This window comes from Dasypus novemcinctus, chromosome 18 (genome assembly GCF_030445035.2).
Source record: "Dasypus novemcinctus isolate mDasNov1 chromosome 18, mDasNov1.1.hap2, whole genome shotgun sequence".
Classification (NCBI taxonomy): Eukaryota; Metazoa; Chordata; class Mammalia; order Cingulata; family Dasypodidae; genus Dasypus; species Dasypus novemcinctus.
In genome coordinates this window covers 64,266,102-64,289,494 of record NC_080690.1, presented here as the reverse complement: position 1 = coordinate 64,289,494, position 23,393 = coordinate 64,266,102, and the positions used below count along the sequence as shown (strand labels likewise).

The 23,393-nt window shown below is 39.0% G+C and overlaps 1 protein-coding gene across 2 annotated transcripts; it reads right to left on the bottom strand.

Annotated features, from left to right (window-relative positions):
- Positions 1-979: 979 nt before the first annotated feature.
- LOC131274362 (zinc finger protein 234-like) lies at positions 980-22,872 on the bottom strand. 2 transcript variants are annotated; one of them, XM_071209297.1, is made up of 4 exons: positions 22,764-22,872; positions 9,428-9,521; positions 8,209-8,335; positions 980-6,047 (listed from the first exon to the last, which is right to left on the bottom strand). In XM_071209297.1, exons 2-4 carry the CDS (start codon positions 9,440-9,442, stop codon positions 3,694-3,696), a joined length of 2,496 nt encoding a protein of 831 aa, XP_071065398.1. In that variant the 5' UTR covers positions 9,443-9,521; positions 22,764-22,872; the 3' UTR covers positions 980-3,693. The 2 variants fall into 2 exon arrangements, with proteins under 2 accessions (XP_071065398.1, XP_058136336.2); XM_058280353.2 differs by lacking the exon at positions 22,764-22,872 and adding an exon at positions 20,442-20,638.
- Between the last annotated feature and the right edge of the window lie 521 nt (positions 22,873-23,393).

Here is a 23,393-nt window from a genome sequence, read left to right as displayed (position 1 = left end):
ACTACAAACACTGATGAAAAAATTAAAGAAACAAATAAATGGCAAGATATCCTATGCTCATGGATTAGAAGTTAACATTGTTAATATGTCACTATTACCCAAAGAAATATATACAAATTCAATATAATCCCTATGAAAATTCCAGCAGCCTTTTTTTTTCTTCCAGAAATGGAAAAACCAAACCTCAAATCCATATGGAACTGAAAGGGACTCAAAACAGCCAAAACAATCTTGAAGAACAGCTCTGGAGGACTCACATTTCTCAATTTAAAACTGTATTATAGTGCATCAGGTGTGGCTAAAGCCATTGAGCACCTGCTTCTCACATGGGAGAACCCAGGTTCACTCCTTGGTGCTTCCTACAAGCAGGGGGGGGGGGGGGAAGCAAGCAAGCAATTCAGGAGAGCTGATGTGGCTCAGTGGCTGAGAGCTGGCTTCCCCAGGGCTCAATTCCCAGGCCCAGTACCCCCTCCCCAAATTGTATTACAAAGCAAAAGTAATTTTAAAAAGTGTTGCAATTGAACAAATATTGGCAAATAGATCAGTGGAACAGAATTTAAAGTACAGAAATAGACCCCTATATCTATGGCCAATTGATTTTTGAAAAGGATGCTAAGCACATGCAGTGGGGAAAGAATAGTCTTTCCAACAAATAGTGTTGGGAATACTGGACAGCCACATGCAGAAGAATGAGGTTAGACCCCTCCCCCACACTATACAAGAATTAACTCAAAATGGATCAAGGACTTAAACATAAAAGCTAAAACTACAAAATTCTTAGAAGATAACATAGGGGCAAATCCTCATGATTTGGGATTTGGTAATAGATTCTTAAGATATGACAACAAAATCACAAGCAACAACAATAAAGTAGATCAAATTGATGACATCAAAATAAAAAACTTCTGTACCTTCAAAGAAATTATCAAGAAAAAGACAATTTACAGAATGGGACAAAAATATGTGTTCAAACCACATATTGGATAATAAAGTTTTAATATCCAGAATATATAAAGAAATTCTTCTTTAAAAAAATTAATGGTCTATTGGGAAAAAAAGACTAGCATTTACAACTTGGAATGGATAGAAATTGTAATTTCTTGAACAGCAATGTTGACAGTTGTGCTCAAGTCCACAGTTTACTCTGCCAACACCCAAGTCATGGTTTAGGAGGTTTTAAAGAGTCTACAGATGCTCCCTTGGTAAAGATTTATTTTAAAAATGTGTGTGAACAGCGACAGCCCGACCTGTTTCACTCTAGTACAATGCAGACATGAACCCCACACAGGCAGGCATACCCTCAGGCTGCATCACTGTTACCACAGGTTTGAGCACATGGAAGTACAAGAGTACTGTCCTACCAATGGAGCTATGCTGTGACAGTTTATCCTGCACATCATCCTGAGGTAATACCACCATCAGTGTTTTCAGTAAACCAGCAATGACAATTCATGCTAACAAACCGAATAGAATGCATTTGAATAGGTTTTGAATTTTTTTCATTTTTCATATAAATGCCTGACTGTGCTCAACTGTCAGCCTTCATGCATGAAAAACTGGCCAGTCCAAACAGTGTACCAATCATTAGCAAATGGAGTTTTAAGGTGTCCACTAGCTGCTTCCTTATCATTAAGGTAGTACAAATACTTATACTGTAAAACTGACATGTACTTTGATCTTTAAGGGACAGAACCACCAACCAATACATGCAGAATTTTTTGCATGTGTGGTCAGAAGGTACTTTTGACATTATTTTGCTATACAGAAACAGGATGAATAAATGAACTTAGTTTTGCAAGAGGAAAGTAAAGATTCAATTTGATTTTTATGGGGGGCAGGGGAAGGAAATGAAAGCAGATCTTCATTTTTTCAGTCATTATCTGTATGAATTCTTTGTAGTTGACTTGTCCATCCCCATCAAAACCTGCTTCTCCGATCATTTCATCTATCGGTTTTTCTCCTAGGTATGTCATAATATAACATCTCTGCTGCACTGATGTAATCATTACCATCCTTGTCAAAGACTAGGAATACCTTATGGATTCCTTCTTCACTGTCTTTCATTTTTCTAGTCATCATGGTAAAAAAATTCTGGGAAGTCAATGGTGCCGTTACCATCGACATCCACTTTGCTGATCATCCTGCAATTTGGCTTCAGTTAGGTTCTCACCCAGTGACCTCATGGCAGTGCCAAGTTCCTTTGTTGTGATGGTGCCATCACCATCTTTACTGAACAGGGAGAAAGTTTCCGTGAATTCAGCAATCTGTTCTACAGTCAGCTGATAGGCCATGGTGTGAAAAAAGGAAGAGCAGGGGGAGTGAGCGTGGCTGTACCAGTGTGGAGGCTGTGACCACAAGGACGCTTCTGTGGTTGCTACTGCTGTTAAGGTGCAGTGAGCTGTGTGCTGTGCCACCACTGCCTGCGCCACTGCCCAACTGCAAGTATGGCACTGTACCCATGAGACTCCCAGCACCACAATGCAGTAACAAAAAGAAAACCCAATTAAAAAATGGGCAAAGGGGGAGCAGATGTGGCACAAGCAGTTAAACACCTACTTCCCATATGGGAGGTCCCGGGTTCGGTTCCTAGTGCCCCCTAAACAACAACAAAAACAAACAACAAGCAAAACAAATGAAAAAAACAACTCAAGGGAACTGATGTGACTCAGTGGTTGAGTGTTGGCTTCCCACCTACGAGATCCTGGGTTCAATCCCTGGCCCTGGTACCTCAAAAAAAAGAAAGAAAAAAAAGGCAAAGGACTTGACTAGATATTTCTCCAGAAAGATACAGAAATGGTCAATAAATGCATGAAAAGATGCTCAACTTCATTAGCCACTAGGGAAATGTGAGAGCTGACGCAGCAAGATGTTGCAACAAAAAGAGACACAGATTCCTGGTGCTGCCTGACAAGAATGTAAGCGGACACAGAACAACACACAGTGAACGGACAGAGAGCAGACACCGGGGGGGGGGGGCCGGGGGAGGGAGAAATAAAAAAAAATAAATCTTTAAAATATTAAAAAGAAATGGAAAGTAACAAATGTTGGGAATTCCAGTGCATTGTTGGTAGGAATGTAAAAGGGTGCAGCTACTTTGGAAAGCAACATGCCATTTCCTCAAAAAATAAATATGGAAATACCATATGTCTGAGGAATCCCACTTCTATGTATCTATCTAAAGAGAGTGAAAACAGGGACATAAACATGTTTATAGCAGCATTTTTAACAACAGTCAATAGCTGAAAGCAACACAAGTGTCCATCAACAAATGAATGGATAAACAAAATGAGGTACATACAAACAATGAAATATTATTCAGCCGTGAGAAAAAATGAAGTTATAAGACATGCTTCAACACAAAGAATTTTGAAAACATTATGCAAAGTTAAATAAGATACATAAGGACAAAAATATTATCACTTAGAAATGATTAGAAATCACAAGTTAGCAGGGATACGAAGGAAATTAAATGTTACCTGGAGCATGGGAAATGAGAGGGATGAAAGGGAGTTTGTGTTGTAAAAGTTAAAAACACCTTTTAAAATCTCACTTTATGAATATCAATGTAAAATACTTAAATATGAATACTTATTTTTTTAAGTTTTTTTGTACCGTTCGTGTAGCATAGGCTCATGTAGATAAAAGAAACCTCATCCAGATGACTACTGAGTTATCATCAACAAAATAAATAAATCATTTAATAAAACTTCTTTTCTGTGAAGACTGTCTGATGAAATTCTTGCCACTTTCATCACTTTTACAAAATTTATCACCAGCATGGGTTTTGCGATGTTTTCCAAGATATGAACTCAACCTGAAGGTCTTACCACATGTTTCACATTTGTAAGGTTTCTCTCCTGTGTGAATTCTCTGATGATACTGAAGTTCTGAAGACTGATGGAAGCCTTTACCACACACATCACATTTGAAAGGTTTCTCTCCAGTGTGGATACTATGATGAACTAGAAGATTCGAGGGATGACTGAAACACTTCCCACACTCCCTACACTTATATGGTTTTTCTCCCCTGTGGGCCTTCTGATGCCTGTCAAGAGTCAAGCTCCACTTGAAGCCCTTCCCACACTCCTCACATTGGTATGGCTTTTCTCCAATATGGACTCTTTGATGGGCTCTAAGTTGTGAATTTTGACCAAAGCTCTTCCCACACTCTTCACATTGAAAAGGTTTTTCTCCACTGTGGACTCTCTGATGAACTAAAAGATAGGAGGCATGACTGAAGACCTTCCCACACTCCACACAATTATAGGGTTTCTCTCCTGTGTGCATTCTATAATGAATTTTAAGATTTGCTCTACGATTGAAGCCCTTCCCACACTCTTCACATTTGTACCGTTTCTCACCAGTATGGATCAGCTGGTGAATCTGAAGTCGTGAACTTTGATTGAAACCTTGCCCACACTCCCCACATTTAAAAGGTTTCTCTACATTGTGGGCTTTCTGATGAATTTTAAGATATGAACTCTGACGGAAGTCTTTCCCACACACCTCACATTTATAGGGTTTCTCTCCTGTGTGGATTCTCTGATGGATATAAAATTTTGAGCGAAAGTTGAAGCCCTTTCCACATTCCTCACATTTGTAAGGTTGTTCTCCTGTGTGGCTTTTGCAATGATCATTAAGTTGTGATCTACAACGAAAGTTCTTACCACATGCATCACATTGGAATGGTTTCTCACCAGTATGGATTCTATGGTGTTTCTGAAATTGCGAAGCATAAAGAAATGCTCGCCCACATTCCTCGCAATTATAACGTCTCTCTTTTGTATGGACTTTGTAATGAATATTAAATCGTGATCTATGACTGAAACCTTTTCCACATTTCTCACATTTGTATGGTTTCTCACCAGTTGGGATCACCTGGTGAACTTGAAGCCGGGAACTTTGATTGAAGCCCTGCCTACACTCCTCACACTTATACATTTTCTTTACATTGTGGGCCTTCTGGTGGATTTTAAGTTCCTTCCCACACTCGCTACATTGATAGGGTTTCTTTCCAGTGTGGACTGCAAGATGAGCCTGATAATGGATTTCCGTACTAAAGCTCTCCCCACACTCAACACATTTGTATGGCTTCTCTCCTGTGGGGATTTCCTGATGGTGCTGAAGGTGTGAACTCTGACCAAAGCATTTTCCGTAGACTTCATACATGAATGATTTTTCTCCACTGAGGTGATTCTGATGGCTCAGAATAGGGGAATGACTAAAGCCCTTTCCACCTTCTGAAAAATTACAGCTTGTCTCTACTGAATGGACCTTCTGATGGATACAAAAACTTGAGCTCCAAATGAAGCCCTTCCCACACTTCTCACATTTGTATGATTTCTCTGGTGTATGTACCATGCAGTGACGATTAAGTGCTGATCTGCAATGGAAACTCTTACCACATGTATTACATTTGAAAGGATTCTCCCTAGTGTGGATTTTCTGATGTTCCCAAAAATATGAAGTGTGAATGAAGGTCCTTTCACATTCCTCACAATTATAAGGTTTCTCTCCTGTGTAGACTTTGCAATTAAGATTAAGTGCTGATCTATGACTGAAAGCTTTCCGACATTCCTCGCAATTGTGTGGTTTCTCTACATTGTGGACTTCCTGATGAGTTTGCAGATGTGAGCTCTGACTATCTTCCTTACCACACTCATCACATTGACAGTGGTCCCCTCCCAGGTGAATTCTGCGGTGAATAATAAGGGCAGAGGTATAACGGAAGCTTTTGCCACACTCACTACATGTATGAAACTCCTCTCCTGAGTGCAATTGCTGATGAAGGTTAAAGCTGGAGAGATCACTGAAGGTTTTTTTACACTTGTCACACTGGTAAGGTTTCTGTCCTGTGTGAATTATAGATAGTCCTGTTCCAACCTGATAGGATGGATGATCTCGTTTGGGAAACTGAGAACTGCTTATCATGGAGTCTTGACACTTGGTTAAGTAGCCTGCAATTTCTTGCCAGATCTGCCAGCAGGAGAGCTCTTCAACTGTTTCTGGTTGTAAAACAGTCTCCATCTCATTTTGGATCTTCTCTCCTGTAAGGACGGAGAATTTTAAAATGTGAGTAAGTGGAACCTTGGTTCAGAATTTTCAAGATTTCACACTTAGGACAGTGTACTAGATTTTAATAAATCCAGGGAAGGTTCAGTTTTTTCTTTTCCATTGTGCAACATTATTCTCGAGTGCACATGTCTACAGAAACCAAGAGGTGGTCCAGTAGGCTCCTACCCACTAAAAACAAAAACGATTTAGAACCACATCAAATTTTCTTTGTGAGGCACAACATTGAAATCAAAGACTTAAATAATTGATACTATGATACAAACAGTTAATCTGTGGCTATTTATATTTAATTACAAAGTCACTGTAGACTCGGGTAATTAATTACATATATATAATTATATGGATAATAAAAGTGAGTCAATGGGAACTTTAAGGAAAAGCGCTGAAGAGGCATAAAGAAATAAAAATTTCCTGTAAAGGTAATCATATGGGTAATTACAAATGCTACTACTATTGTATTATATTTTTTGGAATGTAAATCTACTCTACTTCCTACAGGTTCTAAAATGCAAATGCCTAAAGAGTAGTGAGAAATCTATGGTTTTGGACAAACAATGTATAAAGATATAATTTGAAACAAGTATAGCAAAAGGATATGGGGACAGAAAGAGCAGCATTTGCATATGCATTTGAAGATAATCTGATATCAAATTAAATAGGATTTTTATAGATTTAGGATATTAAATTTAAGTACCATGGTAACCACAAAGAAAAGATAAAATAAAGGGACTCAAAATGGTACACTACAAAAAAATCAAATAAATATGAAAGTATGCATTAATGAATAATTGAGGGACAAAATGTTTTAGGATTTATAAAAACAAAATAGCAAAATAAGGGGAAGAAAGTCCTCATTATCAGTAGTAACTTTAAATGAGAACAGATTAAACCTTCCAGTCAAAAGGCAGAGATTGGCAGAATGGATTTAAAAAAAAAAGGCAGGATCCAACTATATGCTGTTTACAAGAGATTCACCATAAATTAGCACAGTAGGTGGAAAGTGAAGAGATAGAAAAAGTGTACTACGCATATAGTGATCAAAAGAGAGCCGGGGTAGCTAGTCTAATACTAGGGAAAAAAAAGACTTAGGTTAAAAACTTTTACAAGGGATAAAGAAGGTCACTAATATACCATTAAGAGAGTCAATTCAACAAGAATACATAACAGTTTGTAAATATATATGCATATAACAGCAGAGCCTCAAAATATATAAAGCTAATAATGGTGGCTTTCAAAGAAGAAATACATCTACATGAACAGTAGAAGATTTCAATACATCACTTTCAATAATGGATAGAACATCTAGGCAGAAGACCAATAAGGAAATAAAAGATTTGAATGATACTATATACCAGTTAGACCTAACAGACATATATAGAACACTCCACCCAATAGTAGTAGAATATACATTCTTCTCTAGTGCACATGGATTACTATCCAGGATAGACCACATTAGGTCTCAAAACAAGTCTCAATAAACTAAAAAATACTGAAATGATACAGTGTGTCTTCTCCAATCACAATGGAATGAAGCTAGAAATCTGTTGAGGGAGAGCTGGAAAATAAAAAAAATATGTAGAAATTAAACAACATATTCAAATGATGGGTCAAAGAAGAAATCACAGGGAAATTAGGAAATATCTTGAGGTGAATGAAAAAGGAAACACAATATATAAAAACTAATGGATGCAGCAAGGCAGTGCTGAGGGAAATTTATAACTCTAAACGTTAATATTAAAAAAGAGATCTCAAATCCATGCCCTAGCCTTGCAAGTAGAGGATCTGGAAAAAGAAGAGCAAACTAAATCCAAAGCGAGCAGAAGGAAGGAAATAACAAAGATTAGAGCAGAGATAAATGAAATAGAGAATGAAAAAACAAGAGAATGAACAAAACTAAAAGATGAATTGACAAATCTTTAGCTAAACTGCTGACGAAAAAAAGAGAGAGGACACAAGTAACTAAAATTGGAAATGAAAGGGAGGACATTATTACCGACCCCAACAAAACAAAAAGGATCTGAGACGACACTAGGTACAACTGTACACTATAATTGTAGAACAAATTTGTATGATTTCATAAATATGAACTAATTAGAATAAGCACATTCAGAGTCAGAGGGTGCCTGTCCTCACCCACTGAGACTAGGTTCCTGAAGTTCTCCACCATCACATCCCAGTACAGCTTCCTCTGGGCAAAGTCCAGTAGACCCATCTCCTCCTTGGTGAAGACCACAGCCACATCCTTGAAGGTCACGGCCCCCTACAATACCAAACACATGTAACTTCAATCTTACAACCAACACCCCCTGGAAGAAGGGCAGCACTGAGAAGGTAGGGAGGGTGGATAGGAAGTTGTTCCAGATTCTGCAGGACTCCAGTCAACTTGCAGATTTCCCAGCTTTTCTTCTATCATGCCAATGACATAATGGGTTTTCCTCAGCCTCACCAACATACGACAATGATGTACTTTTATTTGGTGTCCTCAGTGGATTTCTCATAAATAACCCCTTATCTTCCTCCTTTCCCACACAATAATTTGGATGCTATCACTTTTTCCAATGGCTGCCTAACTAACAAACTTTTGGTATCTTGTCTTGGACAAGTATGTATTGGTCTTGTGTACTACCAAGGCACATACCAAACACATGTAACTTCAATCTTACAACCAACACCAATCACAGCATTCAACGTCATACTCTGGAGCCAAGGTGCCTCAACACATATCCCAAAGGTCTGCCTCTGACTAGCCATGTGACCTTGGACAAGCTCCCCGACATATCTCAAGTTTCCTTTCTGTATACAGGTTCTTGCATTATACAGTTCTTTCAAGTATTAAAAACAGAACATATATATAGGACTTGGAAAAGTGCTTGGCATGGACTAAGTGCTTAATAAACATTAGCTATTATTATCATTACCTATTTCATCCCATTTAATGGCTACTTCAAATTCCAGGGAACTGTTGATGTATATTAACATTTTAAATAATGCACATTTAATTTTAGGTAGTGTTCTCATTATAACCAATCCTGCAAAGAGCTAAATTTTATGTGCCTCTTACCTTCCCACCAGATCATTTAAAATACACTTCAAAAGAAAATTAAAATGTTGAAAAATAAGTATATTTAAAATTTAGATCTTATAATGGCATATTTTCTTCCCAATTTTTTTCTACTTCACTCATCTTTCAAGAGAGGACAGGTATCCCTGAACCACTATACACTAGCTTAACAAAAGGTATCTATTTTTATAATGTTTTGTTATATTGATTATGAAGAACAATAATCAATTTTCTCTCAGTCTGTAGGCTGTCTTTTCACTTTCTTGAGCAAGAAAGGCAAGACCTACTTACCTTGAACATGGTCATTTTTTCTTTCTATTTCTGGGAGGTACAGAGTCCTGAGATATGCAGTCTTGGGAAGGAAAAACTGTACCTGGCAGAGTACCTGGGAAAGCAGAAAAAAGACATCAAAGGATGGCCAGGGATGTCTCTCCCTATATGAACACTTATTGTAAACACTATTGTAAGGAGCCCTTCAATGGGTGGCTGCAGTTGCACACGGCTTGCTGAGCACAGCATGCCTTGGATGCTGGATTTCTGCCCAAGCACAAACATTGGCACCATCACCAGTGTTGCCTTGTACCCAAGGGAGCAATTCAGACTCTGGGTACAAAGGAAATTGAAATAATACAATGTGCTGAATAAGAGTCACCTCTGGGGCCATTATGCTTGGGTTCAAACCTGAGCATGGCTACTCACTGGTGGTTTCATCTTGGGCAAACTGATAACATCTCCTTGCCTCAATTTTGTCATTTGTTGAAGTAGGAGAATAATAGCCCCTACTACAGGATTGCTGCAAGTTGAGATCTTAGAACACTGTCAGGGTTTCTCGTTTCTGTGTTGGTATAGAAGAGAAGATGATATTCTCTAGTATAGAACAGTTCTTATAAATGTGATTTCTACCAAAGAAATGTAAGATATCTGACTTCTGACTACCTTATCATGTGAAGGTCACTCATAGCTGCTGAAAAATCTATAACTTTCCTTGACTGTCTTATTTAATAATTTGTTAGCTTGGCAATACTATTCAAATTGCCATGGACACCTGTTTTCTAAAAGATTTTAAAACAAGTAAATTTAGCTTCTCAAGCAGGAAGGGACTAAAAACACCCTTTTATCCACATGCATGGAGATAAGAAAAACTTTACTTTTTAGTTTCTACTAAGAACACAAGCTTCTGTTAGGAAATAAACATAGTTTGATGCAGCTACTCTGAAAATCAGTTCCTATTTCCCCAGAAGTTAAACATGACATAACCACTAAACCCAGCAATTCTATTCCCAGGGATAGACCAGGAGAAATGAAAACATATGTCCACACAAAGACTTGGGCAGGAATTGTCACAGCAGTGTTATTCCTAATAGCCCCAAACTGGAAACAACCTAAATGTCTATCTACTGGTAAATGAAAAGACATACCCATATAATAGAATATTGTTCAGCAATAAAAAGGAAGAGAATACAGACATGTAACCACATGGATGAACAATGAGAACATGCTAATTGAAAGAAGACCAAGCCAGTCACAGAAGACCAGCTACTGAATGATTCCATTTATATGACATGTCCAGAATAAATAAATAAATGGGCAAGAAGAATCTTATTGGAGGGATGAAAATGTTTCAAAACTGATTTATGGTGATAGTTTGTTCTACTAGGTGAAGTTACTAAAAGTCATTGAATTCTACACCTGCAATTATTGGATTATAAGAGATATAAATATGCATCAAAAATGTTTTTTTATAAAAAACTGATAATCTATATCTTATTTAAATGAACAAAACTAAATTCTGAGCCATAAGGATGGAACATTTACATTAGAATGTAAATCAAGGACTGGGACAAGTTCCCCTTTTCAGTTAAATGATAACCAATAAATGTGGAAGGCAAGATGGAACTAGGAAATATCAGCCTCTCTGGGTAACTACAGGCTAGGCCTGCACGACTTGGATTATTCCGCACAGGTGTGGCTCTGTCCCTACCCCTGGCAAAGGAGAGTTGGGAGAAGCTTCATCGGTCCTAGGGGCAATAAGGGGAGCTTGAGCTTCCACAGCTTACAGCACCAACTACATCCTCGGCTCCTACTACACAACCAGCAAGGGAGAAAGGGCAGGAAGTACTACACTAAAGGGAAAAACTTCACCCAGAATAAATACTTTAGTAAGTCAGATGCCAAGACACCAACAAAAAATTACAATCCAAACCAAGTAACAGGAAGATATGGCCTAGTTAAAGGAACAACATAAGCCTCCAGATGGCATAAAGGAGCTGAGACAACTAATCTTAGATGTTCAAACAAATCTCCTTAATAAATTCAATAAGATGGCTAAAAAGATTAAGGAAATTAAGAAGACACTAGATGAGCACAAAGAAGAATTTGAAAGCATACACAGAAAAATAGCAGATCTTATGGGAATGAAAGGTGCAATCGATGAAATTAAAAATACACTGGAATCATATAATAACAGATATGAGAAGGCAGAAGAAAGGATTAGTGAGTGTGAAGAAATGGTCTCTGCAAGTGAACATACAAAAGAACAGATGAAGAATGGAAAAAATTGAACAAGGTCTCAGGGAACTAAACAACACCAAGAGACATGCAAACATACATGTCATGGATGTCCCAGAAGGAGAAGAGAAGGGAAAAGGGGCAGAAGGAATATCTGAAGAAATAATGGTAGGAAATTTCCCAATGCAACTGAAGGACATAGACATCCATGTCCAGGAAGCACAATGTACTCCCATCCAAAAAAAATCCAAATAGACAAACTCTGAGACACATGCTAATTAGAATGTCAAATGTCAAAGACAGAGAGAATTCTGGGAGCAGGAAGAGAAAAGCAAATGCATAACATGTAAGGGATACCCAATAAAATTAAGTGCAGAAACTATGGAGGCAAGAAAACAATGATATGATATACTTAAGGTACGGCAAGAGAAAAATTTCTAGCCAAGAATCTTATATCCGGCAAGACTGTCTTCTGTCTTTTGACTATGAGGGTGAGTTTCAAATATTCACAGATAAACAGAAACTGAGAGAGTTTGTACCCAAGAGACTGGCTTTGCAGGAAATAATAAAGGGTGCACTAGAGCCTGAAAAGACAGGAGAGAGAGGCATGAGAGTCTAGAAATGAAGATTCTACCAATAAAAGTCACTAAAAGTATCAAAAGAGTGGTGAAAATAAAATAAGACAGATAAAATATTCAGGAATAAACTTAACCAACAATGTAAAGCATTTGTATTCAGAAAACTACAACTCATTGTTAAAAGAAATTTTAAAAAGGCCTAAATAATTGGAAGACCATTCCATGCTCATGGATTAGAAAACTAAATATCATTAAGATGTCAATTCTACTCAAATTGATATATAGATTCAAGGCAATCCTGATACAAATATCACCAGCATTTTTTAAAAAATGGAAAATGTGATTATCAAATTTATTTGGAAGTGTAAGGGGTCCTGAACACCCAGAAACATCTTAAAAGAGAAGAGTGAAGTTGGAGGATTCTAATTTCTAGACTTTAAATTGTATTACCTATCTACAGTGGTAAAAACAGCTTGGTACTGGCATAAAGACAGACATATTGACCAATGGAACTGAATTGATGGCTCATAAAAAGACCCTCACATGTATGTTCAAGTGATTTTTGACTAACCTGTCAAACCCACCCAGCTCGGGCAGAGCGGTCCATTCAATAAATGGTGCTGAAATAACTAGATACCCATAACCAGAAGGAAAGAGGGCTCCTATATCACACCTTATACAAAAGTTAACTCAAAATGAATAAAAAACCTAAATATAAAAGCAAGAACCATAAAGTGTCTAGAAGAAAATGTAGGAAAATATCTTCAAGCCCTGGTGGTAGGTGGTGGATTCTTAAAGGAGGTAAGAGGAGGACTGAGATGGACCACTGATGTTTAATGTATGCAGAAGTTTTAACTAGCTTTACTGTAAAAATGCTGAAATGTACATAATTGATGGTAACACATTATAGTGAGTAACAACTGGTTTATAAATGAGGATGTCTGAAAATGATAGTCTAAGGATGTAAATGTCAATTGACAGAATGCTGGAGAATAATCTAGGGACTGAAAAGCACAGTAAACCCAGAGGTAGATGAGATTTGAGGTTGATAGTACAGGTGGAAGAGTGTCCTTGTGAGCTAGAGCAAATGTACATCACTATTGCATGGAAGTGGGAATTGGAGAAGCATGGGGAAAATACAACTGGAGTGACCTATGGACTGTGGTTAACAGTAACATACTATTCTTGCATCTATACCAAAGATGTACTGTGTAGATAATGGAGGAGTATGGAAAATCAGTGCCAAATGTATGCTATGGCCCTGAAAATAATCGGATGATATTACCTCATAATCTGTAAAAATGTTCCACCATGATGTGGTGCATTGTTAAAGGGGTGTTGTTTGGGAATTTTACACATATGCATGACTGTTACGTAAGTTTACAACTTCTATCATAAGAGTTACCTCCTCAGAGCCTCCATGTCGTTCAAATGTGGCCATTCTCTAAGCCAGACACAGCATGTAAATGCATTGCCTTCCCCTCAGGGTGGGACATGACTCCTGGGGATGAGCCTCCCTGGCACCAAGGGATTACTACCAATCACTAGCTGGTGATGCAACTAGAAAAGAACTTGAATAAAATAGGGAACTGGTAAAGACAAATGAGTTTATATGGCTAAGAGTCTTCAAAACAGAGTCAGGAGATCATGTGCTTACGCTTGTCTCAGCAGCATCTAAGAGACAGTCAAATTAGCTAGAACCCCAGGTACTGGTGCTCCTGAGGGCTATGGAGACACACAGGTTATACAGTCATGGCAGATGGCTCTGGAGTTCAATGCCTTGTCAGTGGGCCCTACTTTGGAATTTGTGCTCCTGAGTGTGATGGAACTGGACACAGATGTGACCTTTCTACACATGTCTCTTCCGTCACTTTTATTGAATGTGTGGTTGACACTAGGGTTGTTATATACTCAGGAGACTTGAAACTCTGGACTGGCCATGTGCTAGCTGGGCCCTGAGCCTCAGCAGTGTTGCAACTCCTATTCTCCAGTTCACTGGATTTACCCAGGTCAGCTAACAGGGAGGTGAAGATGGTCAGCCACCACACTAGGGAACCAAGAGTGCCTACAACTACAAGAAGGAGAATTGCATCCATCAACCATGTGGGATCTAAGGCCTCTCTCTTGATTTAGAGGTGGAGTGGACATCACCATCCCAGGGTCCACAGGATGGAGGAATAAAATATGGATTAGAGTGGACTTACTGGTATTCTACTATAGAACTATTGTGACTCTAGCAATTGAAGAAATTGTATATCACTGATGTGGAGACAGTGGCCACGGTAGTTGCTGAGAGCAGGGAGAGGGAAGAAGATATGTGATGTGGGAGTAATTTTGGGACTTGGAGTTATCCTAAATGATATTGCAGGGACAGATGCTGGACATTATATATCCTGCCATAACCCACCGAATGTACTGGGGGAGTGTGTAAACTACAGTGTACACTATAATCCATGCAGTGCAGCAGTGCTCCAAAATGTATTCACCAAATGCAATGAATGTGCCACAAAGATGAAAGAGGTTGTTGATGTGGGAGGAGTGGGGTGGGGTGTGGGGTATATGGGAACCTCTTATATTTTTTAATATAACATTTTTTGTGATCTATGTATCTTTTTAAGATAAGGCAATTAAATTTTAAAACTTCAAAAAAATATATTTAAAAACTAATAATACGGTGGGTTGGGGGAAAATACACAAAATATAATATAAGGACTATTATTAGTAGTAAGATTTTGACAATATTCTTTCATAATTTGTAACAAATGTCTCATGACAATGCAAGGTGTTGGTGGAGGATTATATATAGTACCCCTGTATGATGTTATGCACGTTTGCTTTGTAAGTTCACAACTTTTACTATATATTGTTTATATATGTTCATGCATAAATGATATAAAAATAATAACGATACGGTGTGTTGGGGGAAAAATACTTTGGTTTGTAGTAATATTTTGAGGATGCTCTTTAATCATTAGTTAAAAATGTTTAACAACAATGCAAAGCATTGGTAGTAAAGTGAGGTATTAGAGCCCTGTATGTTACATGTTTGTTTTCTCAGTTCACAACTATTACGATACACTTATTGTTTATGTGTGTTCATGTATGAGTGATATACTTAAATAATTTTTTTTTTAAGTATATTCAAAGAATTGCTAAATAGAAATTTTAAGCTCAGGAGTTGTTATCCTACATCTTGGAGTCATGGGTAATTCAATTTTTTCCTATGCATATCTCCATATTTTCTGAGTTTCCACAGTGATTAAGGTTTTATAATAGGGCTTAATTATTATCACTACCCATGTCCCACACAGTCAATGATTTATGTGAACATCCCTGTAGAAGAACGCCAAGTTCTATTCATGTGGGGCTCTGCTGCCAGTAGCCAAGGAGTCCCTCCTCCTACCTAGTTCATTTTGAATAGTCAGAGCTGGGGAAGGAAAGGAGGCTGTAAAAAACACAATTGTGTTGCAGTCCCCGATAAATGACAGTGGCACTCCCTGGTACCAATGGGAAGCCACCTTCTCCTTCATAAAAAAAAAAAGAGAGAGAGAGAGAGAACTAGCAAGATGGCGGCAGAGTAAGGAGCTCCTAGAGTCAGCTCCTGCTACAGGGCAGTTAGTAAACACCCAGGGCTCTCTGGAAGTAGCTGAAGCACCTGTTTGGGGGCTCCAGGAGGCCAGAAAAACATCCTGCCACATCCTTGAAAGAATGGAAGCAGGAGACTGCCCATCTGCAGAGAAGACTCGTGAATAGAGTGCTCCACACCCTGGAGGCTGATGCCGATCCTCCACCAGAGGTACAAGCCACCTCGGGAGCTGTTCTACCGTTGGAATTAAAAGCTCCACTTGCCAAAAATGGGGGAGGAAGAGACTGTTGGGCACCAACTTCAGCAACTGATGAGTAAATTCAGCGGGCTACAGTATAATCCTGAGGAAAGCTAAAGTTTGAGCCTGTCCAAGTCAGAAAGAGGCTGGGAGCCACCATCTTAACTCTGCACCTAGCACGAGGGGAAGCAGGGTAGACTGAGAATACCAGTGCTGATGGGGACCGGCTTCTTTCCATCCAGATCATATTGCAGCTCTAGCGTAGGCCCTAGTGCCACCTCCAGCAGGGAAGACGCTGCAGGGACCTGCACCACCCTCTCCGGAAAACTCCTGGCCAAGCTGCAAAGGCTGGTGATTATCCTACTCTGGCAGCATAAGCCACCCCAGGAGCTATTCTGTGGCTGGAATTGGAAGTTCCATTTCTCAAAAACAGGGGAGCAGGAGGTAGTTGGCTGCCGATTTCAGCTACTGATTGGTAGACTCGGATGGCTAAAATATAATCCGGGAACAGGTGGGGTGTGAACCAGTCCAAGTCAGAAAGAAGCCAGTAGCCACCATTTTGACTCCACCCCAGCCTGAGGGGAAGCCAGGCTGACTGAAACTCTCAGTGTCCCCAGGAACCTGTTTCTTTCACCCAGATCACCCTGCAGCCCTAGCCTAGGCTTCAGCCCTGCCTCTGGCAGGAAGGAGGCTGAGGAGCCCTGCACCAGCCTATACAGGTAACTGCAGGTAACACTGGCTGGCATAAACTGAAAATCAGATGTCTACCAGGGCAACTGTGGTCATCTTGGACCCGCACTGCATAGATTGCTACTCACACCTGCGGCTTCATCCCCACCCCAGTCAAGGGAAAAAAGGATGTGAAGTTTCATCAGTCTCTCTGGGCAACTACAGTCTAGCCCGCACTTGGATTATTCCACACAACTGTGACTGTCCCTACCCCTGGCAAAGGAGAAAGTTGGAAGCAGCTTTATCGGTCCTGGGAGCAATGAGGGCAGCTTGAGCCTCCACAGCTTACAACACCAACTACATGCTTGGCTCCTACTGCGCAACCAGCAAGGGAGAAAGGGCAGGAAGCCCTAAACTAAAGAGAAAAACTGCACACAGTAAAAAATACTCTAGTAAGCCAGATGCGAAGACACTGACAAAAAAATTACAATCCAAACCAAGAAACAGCAAGCTATGGCGCATTTAAGGGCACAAGATAAGCCTCCAGAAGACATGAAGGAGTTGAGACAAGTAATCATAGATGTTCAAACAAATCTCCTTAATAAATTCAGTGAGATGGCTAAAGAGATTAAGGAAATTAAGAAGACACTGGACGATCACAAAGAAGAATTTGAAAGCATACACAGAAAAATAGCAGATCTTATGGGTACAATCAATGAAATTAAAAATACACTGGAATCATATAATAACAGATTTGAGAAGGCAGAAGAAAGGATTGGTAAGCACAAAGAAATGGTCTCTGCAAGTGAACATACAAAAGAACAGATGAAGAATGGAAAAAATTGAACTAGGTCTCAGGGAACTAAATGACAGTAAAAGGTGTGCAAACATACGTGTCATGGGTGTCCCAGAAGGAAAAGAGAAGGGAAAAGGGGCAGAAGGAATATTTGAAGAAATAATGGTAGAAAAATTCCCAACCTTTTGAAGGACATAGATGTCCCTGTCCAAGAAGCACAACATACTCCCATGAGAAAAAATCCAAATAGACCAACTCCAAGACACATACTCATCAGAATGTCAAATGCCGAAGACAAAGAGAGAATTCTGAGAGCAGCAAGAGAAAAACAATGCATAACATACAAGGGATATCCAATAAGATTAAGTGCTGATTTCTCACCAGAAACCATGGAGGCAAGAAGACAGTGGTCTGATATATTTAAGATACTAAAAGAGAAAAACTTCCAGCCAAGAATCTTATATCCAGCAAGACTGTCTTTCAAAAATGAGGGCAAGATTAGAATATTCACAGATAAACAGAAACTGAGAGTATTTCTAAGCAAGAGACCAGATTTTCAGGAAATACTAATGGGTGTGCAAGAGCCAGAAAAGAAAATACAGGAGAGAGGGGCCTGGAAGAGAGTCTAGAAACGAAGATTATATCAATAAAAGTAACTAAAAGTGTCAAAAGAGTGGTGAAAATAAAATATGACAGATAAAACTCAAATAGTCAAGAATAAACTTAACCAATGATGTAAAGCACTTGTATTCAGAAAACTGCAACTCAATGTTGAAACAAATTAAAAAAAGCCCTAAAAAACTGTAAGACTATTCCAAGCTCATGGATTGGAAGACTAAATATCATTAAGATGTCAATTCTACTAAAATTGATATACAGATTTAATGCAATCCCGATAAAAATTCCACCAGCATGAAAGAAAAAATTGAAAACACAATCATTAAATTTATTTGGAAGGATAAGGGGTCCTGAATAACCAGAAACATCATAAAAAGGAAAAGTAAACCCTCATCTCCAGACTTTAAATCATAATACCTACCTACGGTAGTAAAAACAGCATGGTACTGGCCTAAGGACAGACACAATAGATCAATGGAACCAAATTTATGGTTCAGAAACAGACCCTCACAGGTATGGTCAAGTGATTTTTGACTAGCCTGTCAAATTCACACAGCTCGGGCAGAACAATCCATTCAACAAATGGTGCTGAAAGAATTGGATATCCATAGCTGAAAGAAGGAAAGAGGAACCCTATCTCACACCTTATCCAAAAACTAACTCAAAATGGATAAAAAAACTAAAAAGCAAGAATCATAAAACTTCTAGAAGAAATTATTGGAAAATACCTTCAAGAACTGGTGGTGAGTGGTAGATTCTTAAAGGAGATAAGAGGAGGACTGAGTGGACTACTGAAGTTTAATGTATATAGACATTTTAATTAGCTTTACTGTAAAAGTGTGGAAATGTATAGAGTGGATGGTAACAGTAACACCTAGTTTATAAATGGGGATGTGACTGAAAATGGTAGTCTAGTTACGTAAATGCCATCTGACAGAATGGTTGAGAATAATCTAGGAACTGAATAGCACAATAAACCAAGAGATGGGTGAGAATTGTGGTTGATGGTACAGATGCAAGAGCATCCTTTGTTAGCTAGAACAAACGTATTTCACTACTGCAGGGTGTTGGGAATGTGGAGAAGCATGGGAAAAATACAGCTGGAGTGACCTATGGGCTGTGGTTAGTAGTAATAATATTCTTGCATTTATGTGAAAGATGTACTGTGTTGATACTGAGGCAGTATGGAAAATGTGAGCCAAATGTACACTATGGACATGGTAACAATCAAACGATGATATTTCATCTGTAGCAAATGACACACCACATCGAGGTGTGTTGATGGAGGGGTGTTGTTTTGGAATTCTGCACATGTGCATGATTGTTTCATAAGTTTACAACTTCTGTCATAAAAAATATATTTCAAAAATAATAATAGGGTGGATTGGGGGAAAAACACATCAAATGTAAGATAAGGATTACGATTAGTAGTAACATTTTGACAATATTCTTTCACAACTTGTAACAAATGTTTCATGACAATGCAAGGTGTTAGTGGAGGACTGATGTATGGGACCCCTGTATAATGTCATGCATATTTGCTTTGTAAGTTCACAACTTTTACTATACCCTTAATTGTTTATGTATGTTCATATATAAAAGATAAAAAGATAATAATAATAGGGTGGGTTGGGGGAAAAATACTTTGTTTAGTAGTAATATTTTGACAATGCTCTTAATCATTAGTTAAAAAGGTTTAACAACAATGCAAGTTATTGGTGGTAGGGTGAGTTATGAGAGTCCTGTATGATGCTGTATACATTTGTTTTGCAGGTTCACAACTATTATTGTACACTTGTTGTTTGTATATGTTTGAGTATGTGAGTGATAAGCTTCAATAAATTTTTTTTTTTTAAGTTAAAAAAAAAAAAAGAGAGCAGAACGGTTCCAGGACACTCCAGCTTTCTGCAGAGATCAGTAAGAAGGGCCAGGGACCCTGCAGCTGGAACTCTGACCCGGCTGACAACTTTCAGGAAAATGGGCGCTTCTTGGTGACAGGAGACCATCAGCACGAACCAGGCATTCTCTAAAGATTTTTATTTGTACTACCTCGTTTAATGTTCAATATTATTCTATAAGGAAGATATGACTACCATTCCCATTTTACAGAAAAGGAAACGGAGACTCATAGATGTGAACTCGCCCAACATTATACAAGAAAGTGGCAGAGCGGGCGAAACGCAGCGAGGCGGAGAGGCCCCTAGACCCTCACGCTGGCCAAGGACGTTTTCAAACCAGGGAGACGCAAACCGCCCTGAACGCCAAGAGGCTCCGCCAAACGGAACGCAAATCACCGGCCCCGGCCCTCAAACCTCCGCTCTCCGTCGTTTTCTTTTCCTCTCAACCTCGGACACGGATGTCACGGGCTCCAAGCGCAGGTCCGAGAAGGTAGGAAGGATCTCGAGACGTGGAAATAACAGCGCCTTGAGGGAAGGGGTGGTCGCAAGCTCGCGCACTAGAGCGGAAGGTCCGTGAGCCCACAGAGCTCTTAGACTACACTTCCCATAATGCCATAGGAGAAAAGCGACCAGACTTTAGCCCCCTGGGCCGGAAGAGCCTGCAATGGCACCGAAACCCCCGGACTACACTTCCCACAATACCTACGAGGAAAGAAAGCCACGGTCCCGTCTTCTTGGCTAGTAAAATAGGTTACTAACTCAGGGTCTGGGGAATATTTCCTGGAATCCTCGAGCGGGAAATATTCCGTAGAAACGTCTTCATGAAGCGTAAATATCTCCAATTATGACAGAAGTATGTCTAGAAGAGAAACACTGAGCCAGGAAATACAGTCTTCAAGTATTTATTGGATGGATGACTGAAAGGAGGAAAGTTGTGGTTGGAATAATCTGACGGTATGAAAATTAAAACTGGGAGTTTGATTTGAAGAGTGGGCGAGACAGAATGGTTGTGGGGGTGGGGAGAGAAGAATGAGGCGCAAGGAGGGTACCAGCCCCTACTCCGGACCCACTGGTACCAGACGATTGATAGGAAGAGCAACTGGTCACTGGAGAGGACTGAAGAGGCGGTAGCGCCCTCAAGAAAAGGCTATCATTCCTCATTTAAACGTTTCCCCTTTTAGAGATAAAATCAAAACATTTCAGAGAAGTTTATAAATTACCCAACATCTCAAAGCCTGTATACCTGCGGAAAAGCTTGGCTCAAGTCTTTATTTCTCATGGAAGTTTTGCACCAATTTAGTTAAATTTATTCCTAAGAATTTATTGCTACTGTAAATGCCACCATCTTCTTCCCACTGGCCACTATTTACAAATATGAAGTCTATTTATTTCTATATGTCGTTTTTATATCCTACCTTACTGGATTCTTTTATTATGTTTAGTTTGATTATTGATTCTTAAGAATTTTCCAGGTATACAATAATATCATCTGAAAATAGAGATAGGTTTACTTCTTTTCCAATTCTTATGTGTCTAGCTGATTTCATCTGTTGAATTGCATTGACTAATACCTATAATACAATATAGCATTAAGTGGCTTTAATTTTGGGTGTTCAGCAGAGTTGTCATGTGTCCTTCAAATTTCAGAATTTCTTTGGTATTGCAGGATTCTAAATTTTCTCTTTCTTCTTTTTCTCTTTACCACAAATCCCCAAAAGGGCATCTTCCTTAATTTATCTTCCCCTTTAAACGTGATAATTTCTGAGAATACCACTTTGAGTGCCATACATTTCAGTTCCTTGTCTTTAGTAGTGCTCTGATTTACCAGGACCCTCGTTATTTTAATAATTAGGACTGTCTTTTTCCTTTTGGAAGTGCTGTTATATCAAATGAAGGCCCTTTGTGTCTCTTCCACATAATTTTTCTGGACTGCCTTCACTAAATGTAAAAGTTTGAGATCAAACTCAAGAAATAGCTTTGCTGAACCTGATACTCAATTTCCTACTTACAGGTATTTTGAATTTGTTTTTGATGCCTTCTAGTTGAGATTTGTGTAGTTTATTTGTTCTACATTTTGATTTGTATGGTTTTTGCAGGATGTGTAGAGAGATTCCAATTTAGGCAGTCTCTATTACCTTGAGCTATGTGGAAGTCTAAGGTATTTTTAAAATTAGAAAAGTAAAACGATTTTTAATATAGGCCATTATACATTTTGTCAAAACCTATAAAATTGTGTAGTGCAAAGTATAAACCATAGTGTAATCTATAGGTTATGGTTAGTAGCAGTGCTTAATTATTTGTTCATCAATTGTAGCAAACATACCATGCTAATGAATAATGTTATTAATAGGGGAAAATGAGAGAGGGGGAAGGGGTATATGGGGGAGAAAACAACTACAAAATTTTTTTTACTTTAAAAACTATGAAAAAACTCGCCTACTAGGTTCAAGCATGACTGGAATGGCAAATCATAGCTACAGGAAAAATGCAAGTATTTGTGTTTAGAAATTATATATTGGATTAAAATATTAAGCTTCTATATGGTTAAGGACAAAGAGAGGTTCAAAAATAATAGTTTTAGAAGATCACAGAAAGAAGAGTATATAACATAAACTGGAGATACTGGAGTATCATTTTTTTGAGAACCAATTTTAAAAATGGACTTTCAAATAATATTCTTTCTCCTATTTAAAAAACAAATATTCCGAATAAAATATTACCAATAAAAGTACATACATAGCCATATTCCAAACAAAGAAAGTGAAATCCAGGGAGTGGATGTGGCTCAAACAGTTGGGTGCCTGCCTCTCACATGCGAGGTCCCAGGTTTGGTTCCCAGTGCCTCCTAAAGAACAAGAGCAAGACAGTGAGCTGACACAAAGGGCTGGTGTGGCAAGCTAACACAAGCTGACACAATGAGATGTCACATGAGGAGATAGTACAGAGACACAACAAGCAGGGAGCAGATGTGGTTTAAGTGATTGGGTGCCTCCCTCCTACATGGGAAGTCCTGGATTCAGTTCCCATTGCCTCCTTAAAAAGAGGACGAGTAGACACAGAGAGCACACAAAGAACAGACACAGAGAGCAGACAATGAATGCAAACAATGGGGAGGGGGATTAAAGAAATAAATCTTAAAAAAAAAAAAAAGAGGGAAGCAGATGTGGCTCAACTGATAGAGCATCTGCCTACCATATGGAGGGTCTAGGGTTCAGTACCCAGGGCCTCCTGACCTGTGTGGTCAGCTGGCCCACGCTCAGTGCTGCCACACACAAGGAGTGCTGTGCCATGCAGGGGTGCCCCACGCACAAGGAGTGTGCCCCACAAGGAGAGCCACCCCGCATGAAAAAAGTGCAGCCTGCCCAG

Coding starts and splice junctions, on each gene's coding strand:
- LOC131274362 (XM_071209297.1), bottom strand. Junction 6,048..8,208: donor CAGGAACCTAGTCTCAGTGG/GTGAGGACAGGC, acceptor CCGTCCTTACAG/GAGAGAAGATCCAAAATGAG.